The sequence below is a fragment of the Colossoma macropomum genome, unplaced genomic scaffold (genome assembly GCF_904425465.1).
Source record: "Colossoma macropomum unplaced genomic scaffold, Colossoma_macropomum, whole genome shotgun sequence".
NCBI classification, from domain to species: domain Eukaryota; kingdom Metazoa; phylum Chordata; class Actinopteri; order Characiformes; family Serrasalmidae; genus Colossoma; species Colossoma macropomum.
Window position 1 is genome coordinate 1302836 of NW_023495515.1, and position 20669 is coordinate 1323504.

General features: G+C 44.7%; 1 protein-coding gene across 7 annotated transcripts in view; it reads left to right on the forward strand.

Annotated features, from left to right (window-relative positions):
• The window catches only part of wu:fb16f03 (eukaryotic translation initiation factor 4 gamma 1), a 68504-nt gene that overhangs the window by 36345 nt on the left and 11490 nt on the right, over positions 1–20669 (forward strand). For 4 of the 7 annotated variants that reach the window (XM_036562766.1, XM_036562767.1, XM_036562769.1 and 1 more), the window contains 14 exons: positions 4057–4149; positions 5219–5303; positions 6711–8585; positions 9513–9595; positions 11773–11968; positions 12640–12773; positions 12993–13112; positions 14443–14823; positions 15000–15146; positions 16238–16474; positions 17042–17146; positions 18439–18753; positions 19561–19672; positions 19990–20101. In XM_036562766.1, coding sequence (XP_036418659.1) covers positions 4057–4149; positions 5219–5303; positions 6711–8585; positions 9513–9595; positions 11773–11968; positions 12640–12773; positions 12993–13112; positions 14443–14823; positions 15000–15146; positions 16238–16474; positions 17042–17146; positions 18439–18753; positions 19561–19672; positions 19990–20101 — 3995 coding nt within the window. Of the gene's footprint in view, positions 1–2554; positions 2759–2940; positions 3044–4056; positions 4150–5218; positions 5304–6710; positions 8586–9512; positions 9596–11772; positions 11969–12639; positions 12774–12992; positions 13113–14442; positions 14824–14999; positions 15147–16237; positions 16475–17041; positions 17147–18438; positions 18754–19560; positions 19673–19989; positions 20102–20669 lie in introns of those variants that run through there. The other 3 variants (XM_036562771.1, XM_036562772.1, XM_036562768.1) reach the window with 3 other exon arrangements.

The window sequence follows — 20669 nt, forward strand, 5'->3', positions numbered from 1 at the left end:
GCTCTAGTCTGTGGTATCTATGGTGAATCTGCTCTAGTCTGTTGATCTCTATGGTGAATCTGCTCCAGTCTGTTGATCTGTGGTAAATGTGCTGCTGTGGTCTGTGGTATCTATGGTGAATTAACTCCAGTCTGTTGTTTTCAGTGCCACTGTTGCTGTTATAGTTTCCGTTGTCAGGTTTTGTTTTTATCTGTGGTAAACAGTTTTGCTGTTGTAATGTAATATCTATGGTAGTCAGTTCGTTTCAGCTTTGCTGCTGGTCTGTATTCTCTGTGGTGAATCTGTTGTGGTGTGTTGTGGAGTAATCTTCCATTCTGGTGTGCGTTCTCTGCGGTGGGTCTGACCGCGTTCGTATCAGTGGCTGTGGGAGAACGCAGCTGGTGGCGGTTGCCGGGCTGTGCTGCTGTTGCCGGGGCGGACTTTGGCCCTCTGTGTGCTCATAAATATCTGGAACAGTGACTGTTAGCAAGACTCAGTAACACACTGAGCAACGGGAGAGGGAGAGGAGGATGGGATGAAGGAGATGGAGAAGTGGAGCGAAGAGTGAGGGGTGTGTGTGTGTGTGTGTGTGTGTGTGTGTGTGTGTGTGTGTGTGTGTGTGTGTGTGTATACAGGTGTACAAATGTGTGTTATTCCTCAGATCTGAATCATGTTTCTCATCAGTCTTGATGTGGTGTTCCCGTCCACACTCCACACATGTTCTATTATTTTTATTATTATTATTATTATTATTTATTATTATTATTATTATTAATATTATTAGTATTAGTATTGGTGGTAGTAGTAGTATTATTGTCCAGTATGGTATCATTGAAATTTGTCCAGCTTTAAACTCAGTAGGGGCTCTAGGTTTTGCTCTGTGTGAATATGTGTGTGTTTAGAGGGAGGTGGTGTGTGTGTGTGTGTGTGTGTGTGTGTGTGTGTGTGTGTGTGTGTGTGTGTGTTTGTGGAGGATGAGTCAGCCCAGCTTATGCAGCTCCACGTGGCTCTGTTTCCCCCTCCGCCCACTTTCAATCCCGGAAGAGGAATATCCTCCCCCTCTCCCCTCTCTCTCTCTCTCTCTCCTTGTGCTTCAGTGTGTTCTCCACTCATTGTCCACTTTATCAGCTCTGCTGACTATATAGGTGCACTTTGTAGTTCTACAGTTACAGACTGTAGTCCATCTGTTTCTCTGATACTTTGTTACCCTGTTCTTCCGTGGTCAGGACCACCATGGACCCCCACAGAGCAGGTACTATTTGGGTGGTGGATCATTCTCAGCACTGCAGTAACACTGATGTGGTGGTGGTGTGTTAGTGTGTGTTGTGCTGGTACGAGTGGATCAGACACAGCAGTGCTGCTGGAGTTTTTAAACACTGTGTCCACTCTTTTCTATTAGACACTCCTACCTTGTCAGTCCACCTTGTAGATGTAAAGTCAGAGACGATAGCTCATCTGCTGCTGCACAGTTTGTGTTGGTCATCCTCTAGTCCTTCATCAGTGGTCACAGGTTCTCAGTCCAGCAGTCACAGTGAGATGTCTGATCCACTCATACCAGCACAACACACACTAACACACCACAGGTGGTCCTTTGGGGGTCCTGACTGTTGAATAACAGTGTAAAAGGGGGCTAACAAAGTATGCATGTATATATATATTATTACAGTGTCATTTTATCTACCCATTGTGTCAAAAATGAAAGGAATGCTTAAAGGGCAGTTCCGCCAATTTTTCATAATTTCTGCTTGGTTCAGTCGTTTAGATGTAAACAGTCATTCAGAGTGGTTTGTTCTGTAATGGTTCATTGTAGAGACTCAGATTTCTTTACAGTGGTGGTGATGGGAACCGGGGTCGCCATGACAACAACACAAATATAGCCATTTCATTTACTACCCAAAACCATCAGTGAACCTACACGAGTCTTCTGAGTGTGTATGTTATGTTGATGATGGTAAAATCGTGGTAAATCTGAAAAAATAAGTTTTCTTTGAGATATTTAACTTTAACATGTCCTACATGTTCCCCTCTGCTTTTCAGAGACCAGGCCCTACATTTTCTTAAAAACAGTGTCTCAGGCATCACGCAGCGAATTCATAACTATTTCATGTAGGAACTTTCTGTGAGGGAGCTTTTAGAGGTGGACGTCTGGTTCCTATCACCACCACTGTGAACGGTTTTGACTCAGCAAGTTTGTGTAGTTTGTTTAGAACTGTTTACCATTTCATTATGCAGAAACTTTGAAAAATGGGTGGATTTCCCCTACTGATAGAATACTGTAGGTATTGAAAATGTACATGTGTACTCTCTCTCTCTCTCTCTCTCTCTCTCTCTCTCTCTCTCTCTACCCCTCCCTCTTGGAGCATGGTCAAAAACAAGCTTGCAAAGAGTATCAGGCTGAAAGGGGAGGAGAGAAAACAGGAGCGGGTTTGTTGTTACAGAAAGCTAAATTGATGAGCTGAGAGTGAAGCTATTACTCCTTCCATTTTACTCTCTCTCTCTCTCTCTCCCGCTCTCTCTCTCCCGCTCACACTCTCCTCCTCTTCTGGCCTCCTGGTTCTGCCCGGTGGGCGGGTGCACATTCCTCTGCACTCGTTTCACAAGGCCGCTCGCTCTCCCTCCCTCTTTCTCTCTCTGGTTCTCTCTGTACGTGCGAGTGAGTGAGAGAGTTGGGAGGCCTGCTGAGTTGATTTCTCTGCCCAGTGGAGAGAGGCTGAGCTGGGCTTGAGCTCTAGCTCCGGCCCCAGGATGAGACGGGCCTGCTGGCCTTCAGCTCAGCCAGGTAGGACACGGGCTGCACACGTGTGCGTGTTTGTGTGGAGGAGCTGTCGGGAGTGTGCGAGTGTGTGTGTGGAGGAGTGTGCAAGTGTGTGTTTGCGAGTGTGTGCGTGAAGCTCGTTGCGCAAACGCTTCATCAGGCTGTGGTTGAGTAAGTTCAGCAAACAGTCTCTGGATTTCACTGCGTGCGTGAAGGTGCTCGCGGTTCTCTCTGGAACCGAACTTTGCTTTTCTTGTAAAGTTTCCTTTAGAACGTCCGCTACATGGAACCGGATCAGAACATGACTGTGTGAGAGGGAGGGAGAGAGGGAGGGAGAGGGAGTGATATTTTGGGCCTGTTCAGTGTGTCAGTAAATATAAATGCGCAGATTCACTCTGTAGCTTGAATCACTCTCGGCCTTCACTCTCTCTCTCTGTCACTCTGTCTCTGTGTCTCTCTCTCACTCTCTCTTCCTCTGACACTGTGTGTCTATCTCTTTTTCTCTTACTGTCTCACTTTCTGTCTCTGTCTCTCTTTCTCTGTCTCTCTGTCACGTTATCTCTCCTTCGCTCTCTTGCTCTGTCGCTCTCTGTTTGTTTCTCGTTCTGTCGCTCCCTCTCTCTTTCTCTGTCATTTTGTTTGTCTCTCGCTCCGTCACTCTCTCCCCTCTTTTCTTTCTTTCTCTATTTCTCTGTCTCTCTCTCCCTCTCACTCTGTCTCTCTTCTTTCTTTCTTTCTTTCTTTCTTTCTTTTTTGGGCCTTCTTACTCTCTCCCTCTTTTGCCCCTTTTCTTTCTTTCTTTCTTTTTCTTTCTGTCTGTCTGTCCGTCTTTCTTTCTTTCTTTTGGCCTTCTTACTCTAACTCTCTTTGCCCCTTTTCTTTCTTTCTTTCTTTGGGCCTTTTTACTCTCTCCATCTTTTGCCCCTTTTTCTTTCTTTCTTTCTTTCTTTCTTTCTTTCTTTCTCACTGACTTACTGTCTTTCTTTCTTTGGGCCTTTTTACTCTCTCCCTCTCTTTCCTTCTTTCCTCCTTTCCTCCTTTCTTTCTTTCTTTCTTTCTTTGGGCCTTTTTACTCTCTCCATCTTTTGCCCCTTTTTCTTTCTTTCTTTCTCTTTTCTTTCTTTCTTTCTTTCTCACTGACTTACTGTCTTTCTTTCTTTCCTCCTTTCCTCCTTTCTTTCTTTCTTTCTTTCTTTCTTTCTTTCTTTCTTCATTCGCTCTCCTTTTTCAAAGCACTTTTATACTTTTCTTACTTTTTATATATGGGAGATTTTAATATTATTTTAATATTACCCCCCCCCCATCTCTCTCTCTCTCTCTAGATCAGAATAAGAGACCCTAACCAGGGAGGCCGAGACATCACAGAGGAGATCATGTCAGGAGGCCGCAGCGGCTCCACTCCCACCCCACCACAGGTAACAGGAGTACAGCTGACTCTGCAGCGTAACACGGCTAAAAATTATTGATCGTTAAACATTTTTGATTGTGAGTCTGCAACGTCAGACACCTACAGCCAGCCTAAGACAAGACAGCTTGGAACAAAGTTCTACCAATATCATTTGGTTGCGTGTCCCCATTTGTGGGTCAGAAACAGAAGGTTTGAGGCGGAGTGGTGTCGTTTTCTTGCGTTGTATCTCTACTGACAGAAAATCTTTATCTTATAATCTGATCTGCAGCACTGAATTCGACCAGTCTGCCACAGAGTAGTGGCCAAGATTGTTATTAGCAGCATCCCGTGCAGTGTGACATGTGAACATACAAGACCATGTTACTGCGGACTACAGCGGGCCTAAAGGGGAGCTCCACCAGTTTTTCTGTATAATTAAGTCGCTGAGATAAAAAGTCATTCTGAGTGGTTTGAATTGAAGTTATCAATTTTAGAGAAACCCACAGACTCAGTGTTGATGGGAACCAGGGGTCTACAAGGTCTACAACACAAATATAGCCATTTTATTTACTATCCAAAACCACCAGTGATTCTACATGAGTTTTTATATGTGATGTTGATTTGTAAAATAGTGGAAAACCGGAAAAAAGAAGTTTCTATTAGGGACTGTTTTGCAACACCCAACACGTGTCTCTCCACCATGAATGGCTTTAAAAAAATACTTGTAGGCCAAAGTCCACTTTTCACTCCCCCACACTAGTAAGGAGCTGGCCGTACAGGACAGTCCACATGGATACCAGACATCACTTCTCTAGTTTCAGCGAGGACATGCTTTCAAACTCTCTCTCTCTCTCTCTCTCTCTCTGTCTCTCTCTCTAACTCTCTAACTCTGTGCCAAACCCACAGATTGCACCGCGAGGCTCGTTTCACACGTTCTCCTGCCTTCCAATTTGCTTCCCAGTGCACGTTTTTGGCATTCAAATTGTATTTAAACATGGACCCTCATTTTGACAGTTAAAATCCTCACCCACACCAGTGACTTCACATCTCTCTCTCTCTCTCTCTCTCTCACCTACTCATCTTTTTCCCCCCCTCAGTCTGCAATGTCAGCGTTAGATGCCGGAGCCGTTGGCCAGTCTAACGGTGAGAACGCCACACCTGCTGCCATGGCAACCGCAACAGGTAAGGAATCAGCCCGATTTCCCTGAGCTGGTAAATGTCAGTGTTTGATCTTTTTTCCCCTCACAGTCGCCGTAAAATACAATCGGTGCCTGTTCTGAAGGTCCCTCGTTTGAGCTGTGCGTTTTTTCTTCGATAATATGTTTTGATAGAAATGTGTGTGATTATATAAAAGCTGGATGCTCAGCTTCATAGCTGTATTTATAGTGTTTACATGCTATTTTTTATTGTCAGTCATACAGGATTGTTTGTGTGAATAACTTTCACAGCAGGGGTTTTTTCACCCCCCCCCCTTCACCCCTCATTGCTCACTAGCAGCTCAACACAGTCACACCAGAGACAGAGAGAGAGAGAACAGTGATGTTGGATATTAACTAAGTGTCTAAGGCAATTTCCATTCCGCCAGCAGAGCAGCCACTAGGGGGCCTGCAGAAAGAGGACAAAAAATGGACAATGAGCGTAGAAACAAGGAGGTGGTCAGAATGTTATGCCTGATTGGTGTGTATGATGCGTAGAATAAGATCTCGTTGCATTTGATTATATCTAAAGAAATGATTGTTTTAGCCTTTGAACTACGACGATATGGATAAGGGGGCCGTATCCTGGACTGGCGCCAGTTCAGTTGCTGACACCCTCATGTTCAGTAGTTCGTTCTGCTGGCCTGTGCATCAAGCTGCTTAGCTTAAATAGTCTCTTCGCCGTTTACTGCTGACCGCTACAACATGTTTCTATGACGGCTTGTTTCAAAAATGCAGAAGTAACAGTTTTTATAATCAGTATTGCGCTGGTTTCGACCTTTTCTGTAGTGATGTACAACTTTTCTGCGTCTGGAACTTTTGTACAGTTTAGAAACGAGCGGAGGTTCGAGCGTAATCAGCTTCAGTGCGTGAAATCAAGCGGCCTACAAGCATTTGCATGACTAATTTATGCAGATGTTTCAGCAGACAGCAGCATTCAGCGGCTCAAGAGCCGAAGGCTGAGCTCATAGGTGGAATTTGAGGTGGAGCAGTGAGTGCACTGCTCCCCCTAGTGACCATACCTTATAATGCTTAAATTATCAGAACTGGAAATGTGAAATAAGATGGTAAAATGATATGTTTATTTTTCTGCAGTCACATGTTAAAATGTTGCGTTCACTGCAGTGTATGAGATGCTTCTGCACTAGCTGTGTTTTGTTTTGTTTATTTTGTGGGCGGAGTCAGTAGTATAAAATAAAGGCACAGTGTAATATTTCTTTTGATTGGAATAGTTTGCAACATTTGCTTATACCACAGCATGTATAATAAGTATGTCCACTTTTGTACTGGATTGCCATTATTACTTCATCCTGTATGAATCAGCCAGTTAAATTCTTTACAAATTGCGTTATAGCACCTCTTCTTATCCATCCCTCTCTCCCTCTCTTTACAGATGACAGGATAAAACCGGTAGTATCCCTAGAGTTTCCCATCCCCCCAGGCGAAAGCCCAATACCAGACTCTCCGCCCACTCCTCCCACCACCAGTCCAATCAGCGACACGGTCGATGCCCCGCCCCCTGCCCCTGCGGACAATCCCCACGTGCCCCCCCCACAGCCTAAAGCCTCTAAGGAGAAAGGAGCGGAGCCTGTAAAATTCAGCGTTCCTGTCCCCGCTCCACGAGTGGAGCCTGCAGTGGAGTCTCCGATTGCACAGCCCGAGGAACTACAACTGTTTAACGGTTTAGCGGCACTGGAAAAACGGGAGCATGCCCCGATGGAGTCAGCGGCCGAAAGAGACATCAGCCCTATTGCTGAGCCCGATGTTACCAAGGAAGCGCCACCTATTACTGAGAAAAGCTCTGTTAGGACTATGAAAACTGCAGCTCCAGTAGTCAGAGAAACTCCCACTCATGTCAAGGAGATTCCAGCTCCCGTTATTAAGGATACAGTTGCTCCTATAGTTAAGGAGAGCTCATCTCGGGTTGTCAAGGAGCCTGCCACCCCAGTTGTCAAGGAGGCTGCCGCTCCAGTTGTCAAAGGAGCAGCAGCTGCTGTGGTTGTCAAGGGGGCTGCCACTCCAGTTGTCAAGGAAGCTGCTGCCCCAGTTGTCAAGGAGGTGGCCGCCTCCCCGGTTGTCAAGGAGGTGGCCGCCTCCCCAGTTGTCAAGGAGGTGGCCGCCCCCCCAGTTGTCAAGGAAGCTGCTGCTCCAGTTGTCAAGGAAGCTGCTGCTCCAGTTGTCAAGGAAGCTGCTGCTCCAGTTGTCAAGGAAGCTGCTGCTCCAGTTGTCAAGGAAGCTGCTGCTCCAGTTGTCAAGGAAGCTTCTGCTCCAGTTGTCAAGGAAACTGCCGCTCCAGTTGTCAAGGAGGTGGCCCCCTCTCCGGTTGTCAAAGGGGTAGCCGCCTCTCCAGTTGTCGAGGTTGCCGTCTCCCCAGCTGTCAAGGAGGTGGCCACGGCCCCGGTTGTCAAGGAGGTGGCCGCGGCCCCGGTTGTCAAGGAGGTGGCCGCGGCCCCAGTTGTCAAGGAGGTGGCCGCAGCCCCAGTTGTCAAGGAGGTGGCCGCAGCCCCAGTTGTCAAGGAGGTGGCCGCAGCCCCAGTTGTCAAGGAGGTGGCCGCAGCCCCAGTTATCAAGGAGCTGGCTGCATCACCGATTGTCAAAGACGTTGCTGCCTCCCTGGTTGTCAAGGAGGTGGCCTCCTCCCCAGTTGTCAAGGAGGTGGCCTCCTCCCCAGTTGTCAAGGAGGTGGCCTCCTCCCCAGTTGTCAAGGAGGTGGCCGCCCCCTCCAGTGTCAAGGAGATGGCCTCCTCCCCGGTTATCAAGGAGGTGCCCGCCGCTCCAGTGGTCAAGGAGGTGCCCGCCGCTCCAGTGGTCAAGGAGGTGCCCGCCGCTGCCCCGGCTGTCAAGGAGGTTGCCGGTGCCCCAGTTGCCACCCCGGTTGTTAAGGAGGTGGCCGCCGCCCCAGTTGTCAAGGAGGTTGCGAAGGAGGCCCCTGTCAAGGAGACTCCAGTTCTAGTTGTCAAGGACATACCTCCTCCATCTGTGGTTGCCAAGGAAACCTCTACCCCGATTGCCATGGAGACTCCTGTTGTAAAGGAGATGCCTGTTCCGGTTGCTAAGCAAACCATTGAACCTGTTATCAAAGAAACCCCGGCACCTATTGTTAAGGAGCCTTCTCCTGTTTCTAAGGAGACCCCAGAACCAGTTGTCAAGCCAACCCCTGCCCCCTTGGAGGCTGTGTCTGATGCTTTTAAAGCCCCATCCCTTTCTGCAGAGGAGCGAGAGGACACGCCCCCACCACAAACAATTGCTCCAGAGAGCACTATGCAAGGTGTGTGCATTTCTGCTATTGATAGAAACAAAATTCTATTTATCTGGAGTTTTAATTCAGTTCACAAAATTAAACAGAAAAATACTATTGCTAGCAAAACATTTGACTCTTTCTGACTGTGTTTCTGACTCTGTTTCTCTAGTGACTTTGTTTACGTTTTATAGGAATTAATCAGCAAAAATTTGACTTAGTGCTATTTTCAACTTACCCCTGATATAGTTCATCAGGCAAGAAATGTTTGGTGTTCAAATTTTGCTTCTTTGCTATTAGGCTAATGCTGCTATCCCTAGAAGTCAATAGTCACCCAAATCTTTTCTTCAAATAAATGGGCAAAACTCTCAACCCGCTCAAACCGGATCTAGGACTTAATTAAGGTGATCATGCAGACATGATGTGACTCAGTGAAGCTATAAGAATGAACGAAACTTCGCCATGTAGCTGAGCGCTGGAGTCGGCCACTTTAGACAGACTACATATGCGATGTCTTTTAATAAATAACTTGGTTACTTTTTCCATGGATATATATTTTCAAATGTAACAGAAATCGTGACGAATATAGGATCCATAAATAAGTGGAAGAAAAATCGAAACAACTACATAACCTTAATGAAAACATGGATGTGGTTTGAGAGGAGTTTTGGGGAAAGCATTTACAGGACAAAATTCGGCGTCTGTTGACTTCTAGTGTTAGCATCGTTACCATGATAGCTCCAGCAGTAAACCAAAGAAGCAAGATTAGAACTCCAAACGTCTTTCTTGATCGACCATATTTGAGGTACATGGGAAATTGGGCAGCGGACATAAGAATGCTAAGATGTTTCCTCAGATCTGTGCATATAATATATAAAACTGGCCGTTCTAGATGGTCCATATTCATCAGTACTTGCATCTTCGTCTTCATGCCCTCTCGTTTCTTCTTCTCGACAGCTGTTTCTGTGCCAAAGAAAAAGAGGAAGATGAAGGACCTCAACAAAAAGGAGGCTGGTGACCTCCTGGATGCCTTTAAAGAGGTGTGTGTGTGTGAATAAGTGCATAACAGCAACTTGATGTTCTACAATAAAGCCAACAACTAACACAACAGAGATCTAGTTTACTCAAGCAAGTTTGTTCCAGAATATTCCACTGGAATCACCCTTATCGATGAAGGCCTGTTCCCACTAATTTAGATTTTTCCTGACCATGTAAGGTTTTGCCAATGGATGCACAAATATTAATGCAGTCTTTCATGCCTGGTCTGAAACTGATGGACTGCAGTGTGGCATCTTTCTGTTCCTTAAATGGAGTTGGCTCAATTTTCTTTTTTACGGATGCCTTAAAAATCAGGCTGACCGATCGCTGTTGTTATGGTTGCAGTCCAAGTAAATGTGCCTCAAGGTGGTGATGGAACCACAGCCTGTTTGTGGCAGACCACAAAGGCTAATACAACAAGCAAAAATAATGTTACAGCCAAAAAACACAGAGCTTTAAAAATATATTGTATGTAAATGTTTGTGCACCATATTTTGTTGATTTTTGAAGGTACAAAGAAGTGAACACTGCCTCTGCTGCGAGTTATTAAAAAAAAGTATAACATTTTTCCACAAATGTTGAAGATAATTCTAGAGCGTAGTCAATTCTCTGACTCTTAAAAGCTTGTGATAACACTCAACAACTTTAGTCTCCTCTAAACAGCTGGTAGAGTATCTGAAAATAAAGATAATTGATGCCTACAAAGTGGGAGAAGGCTATAAAAAGAGGCTGAAGCTCCTGCAGATCTGGAAGACCACAAACACTCAGATAGAATTGCCAGTGAGAAAGGCAAAGCAAAACCCCACATGACTGCAAATGACCTGCAGGAAGGTTTAGCTGATACAGTGTGGTGGTGCATCATTGTACAGTGCAGCATTGTTGCGTGAACATGATCTACATGGAAGAGTCACTTGGAAGGAAACTTTTATCTGGGATCTCATTACAAAGGTTAACAAGTATGCGAAACAACATCTGGATTAGCCAAACACAATTTAGAAACATGTATCGTTGACTAACGAGTTAAAAATTTAACTGGCCACAATCACCAAAGGTATGTTTGGGGGGGGAAGCAACATTTGATGAAAGGAACACCTTGCTAACTGTTAAGTAGGGGCTGGATCTGTTGTGTTTTGGGGTTATGTGAGAGCCAGTGGCTCATGAAACCTTGCACAGCTAGATGAAAGAATGGGTTCCACTAAAAATTAGCAAGTTCTGGAAGCAAATGAGATGGTCAGGCAAGAAACTGAAGCTGAAAAGAGGCTTTGACAGCAGGACAATGATCCAAAATGTACCTCAGAATCCTACTTCAGGATATGAAGGCTGAAGCTTTTGGAATGTCCCTTGCAGCCCCCTAACCTCAACATCTGTGGGTAGATCAAGTCAAGTCAAAGTTTATTTATATAGCGCTTTATACAACAGGTGTTGTCAAAAAGCAGCTTTACGGAAAAATCCGGGTCCGAGCCCCCATGAGCATCGCCAATGGCGACAGTGGCAAGGAAAGACTCCCTTAGAACAAGAGGAAGAAACACTGAGAGGAGCCAAGACTCAAAAGGGGAACCCATCCTTCACTGGTCGACGCCAGATAGCAAGCAGCATTAGTATAAAATATGTAATACAGAACGGGGAAAACATGCCTTGCTTGCCATATGGCCCAGAAATAACGAAGATATGCCTATTTTTCTAGGTTCATGCCCAGAATGAACTGCAAAGTGTTGCTGCCCTTGCATCAAAAACGCATTGGACTTGATGTGAAGGTTCCGCTGCGTTTAGGAAAAAAGAAATTGCCTACATTTTTTCTTTCTGAATAAATCTTGCTTAGTGTGAATAGAACTTAATTGCTTACACTGAACAGTTTAGAATTCTTTACTCACGCCTAATGTCACTAGGTTTTATTAAATGTTTCATTATTTTAAAAAATGATATAAAATTAATTCTTTTTTTTTCGCCATTTTTAGAATTTCATTTCTAAAGCTTTGGTCTGTAGTGTAGCACCATTATGGTACAATGTCATTTGATCACACCGAACTGCTAAGGCTTTTAGGGAAATTTATGTCTGATTGTGGTTTGCAGCAAGTCTCTGTGTAGGCGTCGACTTTTCCTGCCGTGAATATTGCTATTATGAGCTTACCAAATGTGCCTCTGGGAAACTGAAGTAACTTCCTGTTCTCCCCTGAAATAGCCAGCGCCCCCACAGCCTGAGGCCGTGCCCCCAGCCAAGACTGAGCGGGAGGAGCCTGCCTCCGTGGCTCCGCCCCCTGCAGAGGAGGTGGAAGAAACGTGGGAGGAGAAGGAGGACAAACTGGATGCTGAAAACATCCAGCCACAAAGCCCCGCCCCAGCCACGCCCACTGAGCAGAAATACCAGTACAAAGAAGGTAGGAGACAAAAACACACATTTATATTTTTACCCATTTCACCCTGTTCTATAGTCTTCAGGACCCCCACAGAGCAGGTGGTGGATCATTCTTAGCACTGCATTGACACTGATGTGGTGGTGGTGTGTTAGTGTGTGTTGCGCTGGTAGGAGTGGATCAGACACAGCAGTGCAACCTCCACAACACCTCCCACTAGCTAATGAATGCAGGAGGCCAGATAGCTGAGCTTACTGTTAAGAAGCCAAATCTGTACATCAGTGGGCTTCTTTATCGCCAGTAGTTGGAAGACATGCCTAATGCATGCTGGGTGTTGTAGTGAGAGAACATAGATGGACGAAAACTATGAATTCTGTCGAACTGATGAGAATTCACTTTTAAAGTCAACCTGAATGGAAATAAACACTTTTTTTTTTTCTAAATGAAACACTGTGTCAGGGAGGATCTGATGCTCAGTGATGCAGTCAAAAGTTAAGATCTTTTTAAGGTGGGCAAGAGTCCATACATTTGGTGGACGATTACAAAGAATTGACACATGCAAGAAGTGTTATCTGCTGTAATAAAACTTGCTAAATACATTTAGAAGGAAGGAACTAAAAAGGTCAAGAAGTTAAGTTTTGGTTTCAGTTTGACTCCAGTGTCTGATTAAGCCTCTCTTTTTATGGTGTCCACAGAGCAGTGGAAGCCTCTGAACCCGGAGGAGAAGAAGAAATACGATCGGGAGTTCCTGCTGGGATTCCAGTTCATCAGCGCCAGCATGCACAAACCAGAAGGTCTGCCGCACATCAGCGACGTGGTGCTGGATAAGGTAGAGCACACATCCACAAACATGCAGCAAATCTAAGACAAATGAAACAGAAGGCCTTCTATGACTTCTTCTTGTTGTGTGCAAAGGTTTAGGCTTCACGTTTGTTGATTAAAATGAAAGCGAGTTAACACATCATATAATGCAAAATTACTGTTCATTTGTTGAATTGAATGAAACATACTGGAAATAAACAACATCACTCTCTCTCCCTCTCTCTAGGCTAATAAGACTCCTCTGCGGCCGCTGGATCCCAGCAGGCTGCCCGGAATGAACTGTGGGCCGGACTTCACCCCCTCGTTCGCCAACTTGGGGAGACAGTCCGTCGGGGGCAGAGGACCGGTCAGTTTCTTCTCCGCAAACCTCTAATCCACAGTTGCACACTGTTTGGGCAGTAGTGCATTTAAAAGCAGGGGCTCTGAAACGTTTTGACCCAACAGCCCAAATTATTAAACTGATATTATATGATAATATTTTTGTGCTTGGGTACCCAGCTGGTGTCAATATACACTGATGAGCCAAAACACTGATTATCTCGTAACAATGGCGCCTTTTGAGGTCTCGGATATATTCGTTGTATTAGTACATTAGGTGAGCGAACAGACAGGTTCTCATAGTCGACGTGTTGGATACGGGTGAAATGGTAAGGCGTGAAGACCTGAGCGGCTTTGACAAGTGTCAAATCGTTAGGGTTAGGTACATGTGTCAGAGCATCTTTGAAACAGCAAGGCCTGTGGGTGGGGCGGGGGTCCCAGTTAGCACTGGTGACAGCCTACCGATAGTTGTCCTAGGAGTGTTGGGCACCCAAGGCTGATCGATTTTGTGACAGCAACAAAGGCTGTCCTGTCTGGTGTCTAGTCTGAACCGACAAGAGTTACAGGCACAGGTCACAGAACTTTTTGATGATTGTTATGGGAGAAATGTGTCACAACAAAGTGCATGGCAGCCTACTGTGTATGGAGCTGTGTAGCTAGAGTCTGGTCAGAGTGTCTATGCTAACCCCTGTCCAACGTCCAAGCGTCGTAACTGAACCTTGGATCAATGGAAGAACCGTGGATCTCCTGGTCTGGTTAGTCCCATTTTCTTTTACATTACTTGGACGGCTTGGCGTGTAAGCTGTTTACCTGGGGAAGTGAGGGCTTCAGGATGCATTGTGGGAAGAAGGCAAGCCAGTGGATGAGTGTGATGCTCTTCGCAATGTTCTGCCTGGTCAGTTTTCCTGTGCCATCTACCTAAACATTGTTATGGACCAGATACACCTCTTCATGGCAGTGGTATTCCCCAATGGCAGTGGCCTCTTTCAGCAAGATAATGCACCTTGCTGTACTGCACATGTTGTTCGAGAATGGTTCCAGGAACATGATGAAGAGGTCAAGGTGTTGCCCTGGCCTCCAGATTCCCCAGATCTCAATCCGATTGAGCATCTGTGGGATGTGCTGGAACAAGAAGTCTGATCTGTAACGGCTCCACGCAGGACTTCAAGGATCTGCTGCTGACGTCTTCCTTTCTTAGTTCATTCACTTTTTTATATATATGTATATGATCTGTGAGGATCTTGTACCCAAAAAAATGTAAAAAAGCAAGAATAATCATGAATATTAAGTGTGATATTACTGTTTGCTTGTCTCTCCTTTCCCATCTCACTCACACTCCTTCTCTTCCCCCCCTCCAGCCACCCGGTATGGGTGGTCCACGCCGTTCTGGTCAGGGCCCACGGAAGGAGCCGAGGAAGATCATCGCCAGCGTGTCTCTGAATGACGACATTCAGCTGAATAAGGCGGAGAAGGCATGGAAGCCGACGTTGAAGCGTGGTGGCCGGGCCGAGGAGGACGACCCCGAGTCCATCAGGACTCAGGAGCTTTTCCGCAGAGTCCGAAGCATCCTCAACAAACTTACCCCACAGATGTTCCAGCCGCTGATGAAGCAGGTGACCGAGCTGACCATCGACACAGAGGAGAGGCTCAAGGGCGTCATCGACCTGATCTTCGAAAAGGCCATCTCCGAACCCAACTTCTCTGTAGCCTACGCCAACATGTGCCGCTGCCTCATGGGGGTGAGTGCAGGGGTGCCGTTTCTTTTTGCCTAGTAGGGTTAATGTTATGGATAGGTTTGGAAAAGTTTGTCTGTGTTTGTAGGTGGTTGTTAGGAGCTCCTGCTGTATTGGGGTTTTTGTTTTTTTTGTCTGTGATACGTTTAAAACCTTCTCACTCTCCTGCTTTCTCACTCCAGCTGAAAGTGCCTACGTCGGATAAGCCGGGAGTGACAGTGAATTTCAGGAAGCTGTTGTTGAATCGCTGTCAGAAAGAGTTTGAGAAGGACAAAGACGACGATGAAACGTTCGAGAAGAAACAGAAAGAGCTGGATGCCGCCGCTGGGGTAAGAGACACGCAAGTCCTGAGATGCATTTGGGAGAAATAAGCACAGAAATTCAGTGATCAAAAGAAGTAGATCACTAAACAGTGCGTTGATTACAGCCAAACTGGCTAGAGGCAATATATATGGGTCATTCTATAGAAACGTCCACTTTTCTATCCCTCCATAGGAGTCACTGGTGTTACTGATCCTCATTGGTGTTACACATAATAAAAGTAACACCAGAGACATTTTAATGAAAAATGCATTTTACAAAATGGCTGCTACAGAGCATCAAACCACATGTTGTCAGTCATGGAATATCCACTAAAATATGAAATTTCATACATTTGTACTCTATTTTTTCACAATTACCTCAGAATAAAGTTGGTCACACCAGTGACTTCAGCTAAAAGCTTCATTTTTTGTTATGCAGTAACACCAGTTACTGTCCGACTCCTGGTGACAACACTTTCATTATATATTTTATAATATTTATTTGTCATTTGTTTTGTTTATGTCATTTAAATCATATATTTCATAGTCATGTATAGATTATTGTAGTTAAAATTGCAGAAAAACATGTTTTTTACCTCAAAATATGGCCTCAGCCTTCACACATGACTGTGGGGACAAGCACTTCTATGGTGCCTTGGAATTCTATATGATTGATTTAAAAACCAATATTGCTAAATTGAGGCTCAAGAAGGTGTAACTGTTAAAATAACTTAGTTTTATTTTAAAATGTAAATAAATTGTAACCCTAACATGTTTTTTAAGTGTAATATATCTGGGGACACAAAAATGGACGTTTCTGTAGAATGACCCAAATCTCCACTACACAATACAAACTTTTGTTTCCCAAAGTTTTCAACTGGGCTGTCAAGGATTTAACCTTTTTGTTTCCATCTAAAACTTAATGAAACAAGACTCTTGCGCTGTAGTAGTTTCAGAGTTTAAATACAAGTGTGACTCTATTGATTAACATTAGACATGCGTTTTTTTAGTTCTGAGAAATCCGAATTTTAGATGGCCTTGAAAGACGCATCTTACACTGAACTCTTCACTTCTGCTACATCATGTGTTTCGCGTGTTTTCTGGCTCCGCCCCTGCAGGAGGAGGAGCGGCAGAGGCTGCGGGAGGAGCTGGAGGAGGCGAAGGACAAGGCACGGCGACGATCGCTGGGCAACATCAAGTTCATCGGCGAGCTGTTCAAGCTCAAGATGCTGACGGAGACGATCATGCACGACTGCATCGTCAAGCTGCTCAAGAACCACGACGAGGAGAGCTTAGAGTGCCTCTGCAGACTGCTGTCCACCATCGGCAAGGACCTGGACTTCGAGAAGGCCAAGGTAATACACACACCAGGGGAGTGAAGAGAGATTGTACTGATTGTGAAATGTTGATTAATGTTTAATATATAATGAAAAATGATATTTAGCAAAGTTGGGGTGTGCAGTTGCAATTGGCGTTGAAATTGTGATGGAAATAACTTTCACGACTGTCACGCTTTCCTGTTGTATTTGAATGCTGCTGCTGTAAATGTACCAAAATGTTAGAGCGTAATTAAGCCAGTTGCCTCTTACTTTGACTTTGATTGACTTGATTCATGTCACATCAAGTCATTTTTCATTTATGAGTTTAAAATGCCAGTTTGGCCCCATAAAGCACAAATAATGTTATGTATTTTGCAGCTTTGGCAAATACAATACAGTAAGTACTGGAAATGTGCTGTTGTGCTTGATATGTTCATTGAGCCCACACATGCATATGTATCACTTCATACTGTGTAATTCCTCCAGTCACATTTATTTATTTAAGTGAATATTTGTAAATAATTATCAGAATAATTCTCATGCCAAAATATGCCAGGCTGAATGTTCACTCTTCTCTCTGCCCTTCTCTCTGTTTCTCTCCAGCCCCGAATGGATCAGTATTTCAACCAGATGGAGAAGATCATTAAGGAGAGAAAAACCTCGTCCAGAATCCGCTTCATGCTGCAGGACGTTATCGACCTACGACGGGTAATTAGTCTCATCTGACCACCAAGGCAAACATATTAGATATAGAGGCTTATAGTGTTGACTGCTTGAACTGTGCTTTTGCCTTTGTTTAGTTTATTTGTTTAGTTCTGTTATTGTTTTCTGCGTGTGCCTGCGCCGCGTGTGCCTGCGCCGCGTGTGCCTGCGCCGCGTGTGCCTGCGTATGGAAAGCCTCGTAGACCCGCCGCTCTAGCCTACAGCCCTGGCTTGGACAGGGATTTTAGAGGCTAGCAGAAGCTCAGCTCTTTAATGCAGGGTGGCTCCTAAAGCAGAGTCGCGCTGTGCCATAGGCTGACACAGGTGTGAATCTCAGCTCACTGACCAATCAGCTCCCTTTAACTGCTGTAATAAAGTGGTAATAAGGTAGACCTCCTCGTAGTGAAATGTTCGACTCTCCAGATAAGTTGTGGAAAATGTGAACGTGAAATGTTTGCTGTACTGTTGGGAGTGTGTCTCTGGGGGTGTGTGTGTTTTGCAGGGGGGCTACTTGCGTGGGTGAGTGTTGCAATTGTAGGCTTGCTTTATCATTTACAGTAGCCTGTGTGGGTAGTTGTGTGTGTGTGTGTGTGTGTGTGTGTGTGTGGCCTTACGCACACACCCACACAGTGTACTGGAAACAGCAGAAGTTTCGTTTCTGTGGAAGCGAGACTGGGAGTGAACACTGTAGGGAGAGTCTGTAAAAGGGCAGATAGGCAGTGAATGACTACAGCAGTGTTTGTGGTGCACTGAGAGAGAGTCAACATGACCGTCTACAGTGTTAAATAAAGCATTGCAGATCTTCTTAAAGTGACGGTATTGCAAATATTAATTTTACACAGTTTGCCCCTTTTCCCAAACGTTTTCAATCAAATTAAAATGTTCAGTGGTTTGCTTATTTAGTTTTACACTGGACACAAGTATGTTGCATAGCTGAAGTCAGTATACTACCGAAGTACAAAGACCTATTTTTTTTGTCTGTTTTTGTAGACAACAGTATGTCATATAGTATCAGAAACCATGTAATTCAAGTCTGTTTTAGATTATTTAACATCTAGCTTGAGACCAGACCTGCCATTTTTATGATGCTAATTGATGGTATAAACTTCCATTACATTAGCCTCGTAGCTCCAGTGCAAACTTGAAACACTTTGACTGACTGCATTTGAGGTTGGTGCTGAAGTATTGTTTTTTTTTGTTGTTGTTTTGTTTTTTAATTAAATTCTTTTATCTCTTTTGCTCTCTCTCTCTCTCTCTCTCTCTCTCTCTCTCTCTCTCTCTCTCTCTCTCTCTCACAGAGTAACTGGGTCCCCAGGCGTGGGGATCAGGGTCCAAAGACGATCGAGCAGATCCACAAAGAGGCTGAGATGGAGGAGCACAGGGAGCAGATTAAGGTCCAGCAGCAGCTCCTCTCTAAGAAAGATGGACGAGGTGGAGGAGGAGGAGGAGGAGGAGGAGGAGGAGGAGGAGGAGGGGTGGGTTTGGGCCCCCGCAGCGGCCCTCACACACCCGGGCCCCGCGGCAGCCAGGGTCCAGACGAGGGCTGGAACACGGTCCCCATCTCCACCAAAAACAGACCCATCGACACCACTCGCCTCAGCAAGATCACCAAGGTACAATCAGCGATCACATTACTCAGTATTTACATCAGCAAGATCACTTAGGTACAATCAGCAATCACATAACCAAATACTTGCATCAGCAAGATCACTTAGGTACAATCAGTGTTCACATAACCAAATACTTGCATCAGCAAGATCACCAAGGTACAATCAGCGATCACGTAACTCAGTATTTACATCAGCAAGATCACCAAGGTACAATCAGTGTTCACACAACCAAATGCTTACCTTAGGGAGATCACCAAGGTACAATCAGCATTACCGTGTAAGTTACATTGCCAAAAACTTGCAACAGCAAGATCACTTGGGTACAATCGGCAAACTAGCATTCACATCAGCAAGATCCCGACCATGGTACAGTCTATGATCAGGTAAATCAAGTGAACTTTATTTGTAAAGCTCAGTTAAAAACGAACACTGACCATGCTGCTGTGCGCTGGATTGCAAATCAAGCAGGAAAACAAGAAACAAAAGAATAAGCCGTTCAGTGAAATAATACAATTCACACTACAATAATTACAAAAATAAAGGTTTTATAACAAATAAAATAACAGTATGAAAAGTCAGAACACAGCGCTAAAACTTTTCATGCTGACTCAAAGCCTAAAGGAAAATTAACAGCACCTCGATTAGTAGGAGCACCAAGGTACAATCAGTGATCACGGAGCATTGATTGGACCTTAGTGATCCAGCTGTACAGAAATCCCAGATTCCATTGTATAATTAATGATTTATCCCACTAGAAAGATGATGCAGGTCTTTTTTTCGTTCTTTCTGTTTCGTGTTCTGATTTTGTAGCCTGGAGCGTTGGACTTCAATAACCAGCTTCTTGCTCCTGGTGGCAAAGGAACGTGGGGCAGCTGGGGCAAAGGAAGCAGCGGCGGGTCAGGAGCCAAACCCAGCGACAGTGGTGAGTTGTGTTTGTGTGTTCCTGTCTGTTTTTGTATAACTCTGTGATGTAGGAATAGAAATCTGACTGCAGTGTCCGGTTCCTCTCATAGCCAGAAGCGTTTGTGTGCTGCTTAGTCTTGGCAAAGCATCACGATTGGCTTTTAAGAGTCCATCCTGGACCTGTTACACCTTCATTTCCATTCATTATTAATGTTAGAAATGCTGTCTGCCTTAAACAGTGTACGTTAATATGACAGTGAAATCTCTCTCTCTCTCTCTCTCTCTCTCTCTCTCTCTCTCTCTCTCTCTCTCTCTCTCTCTCTCTCTGTATTTTAGCAGCTCCAGAATCAGGCCGTACGAGCACTCTGAATCGTTTCTCAGCCCTTCAGCAACCTTCATCCCTATCATCCTCCTCCAACCCCGACGCAGACAGGAGAGTGCCTCAAAGGTCAGAGATCTCTCTCGCCCATTACCCACCACTCTTTTTCTCTCATCTGTCCATCTCGTTTATTGGTCTGCATCTGCCAGGAGTTTTGCCAGCGTCCTGCTGTACTCTTTTCTACATCTGTTTTCACTGTGGTCTCATCCTTACTTGCCCAACCATCCATCCTTTCAGCTCTCTGCTCTGTCTCATCATCCACTATTACATTAATAATTAATAATCATTAACCCCCTGCTCTCTAATTAACAGACTGATCTAACAATTATGTTTCAGTTTCAGTGACAAATGCATTTAAGATTAGACATGTTTATAACAGTCTTACCTTATATTTTTCATTTTGGCTTTTGGCCGGATGATCCATTTAAAAATTAGCAGTATGAAATGCATATAATAGTTCTGTAAGTAAATACTGTAAATGAGTTCTATAGGTTAATATTACAGAAAAATACTGTAAATGAGCCCTATAGGCTAATATTACAGAAAAATACTGTAAATGAGCCCTATAGGCTAATATTACAAAAAAAATACTGTAAATGAGACCTGTTGGCTAATATTACAGAAAAATACTGTAAAT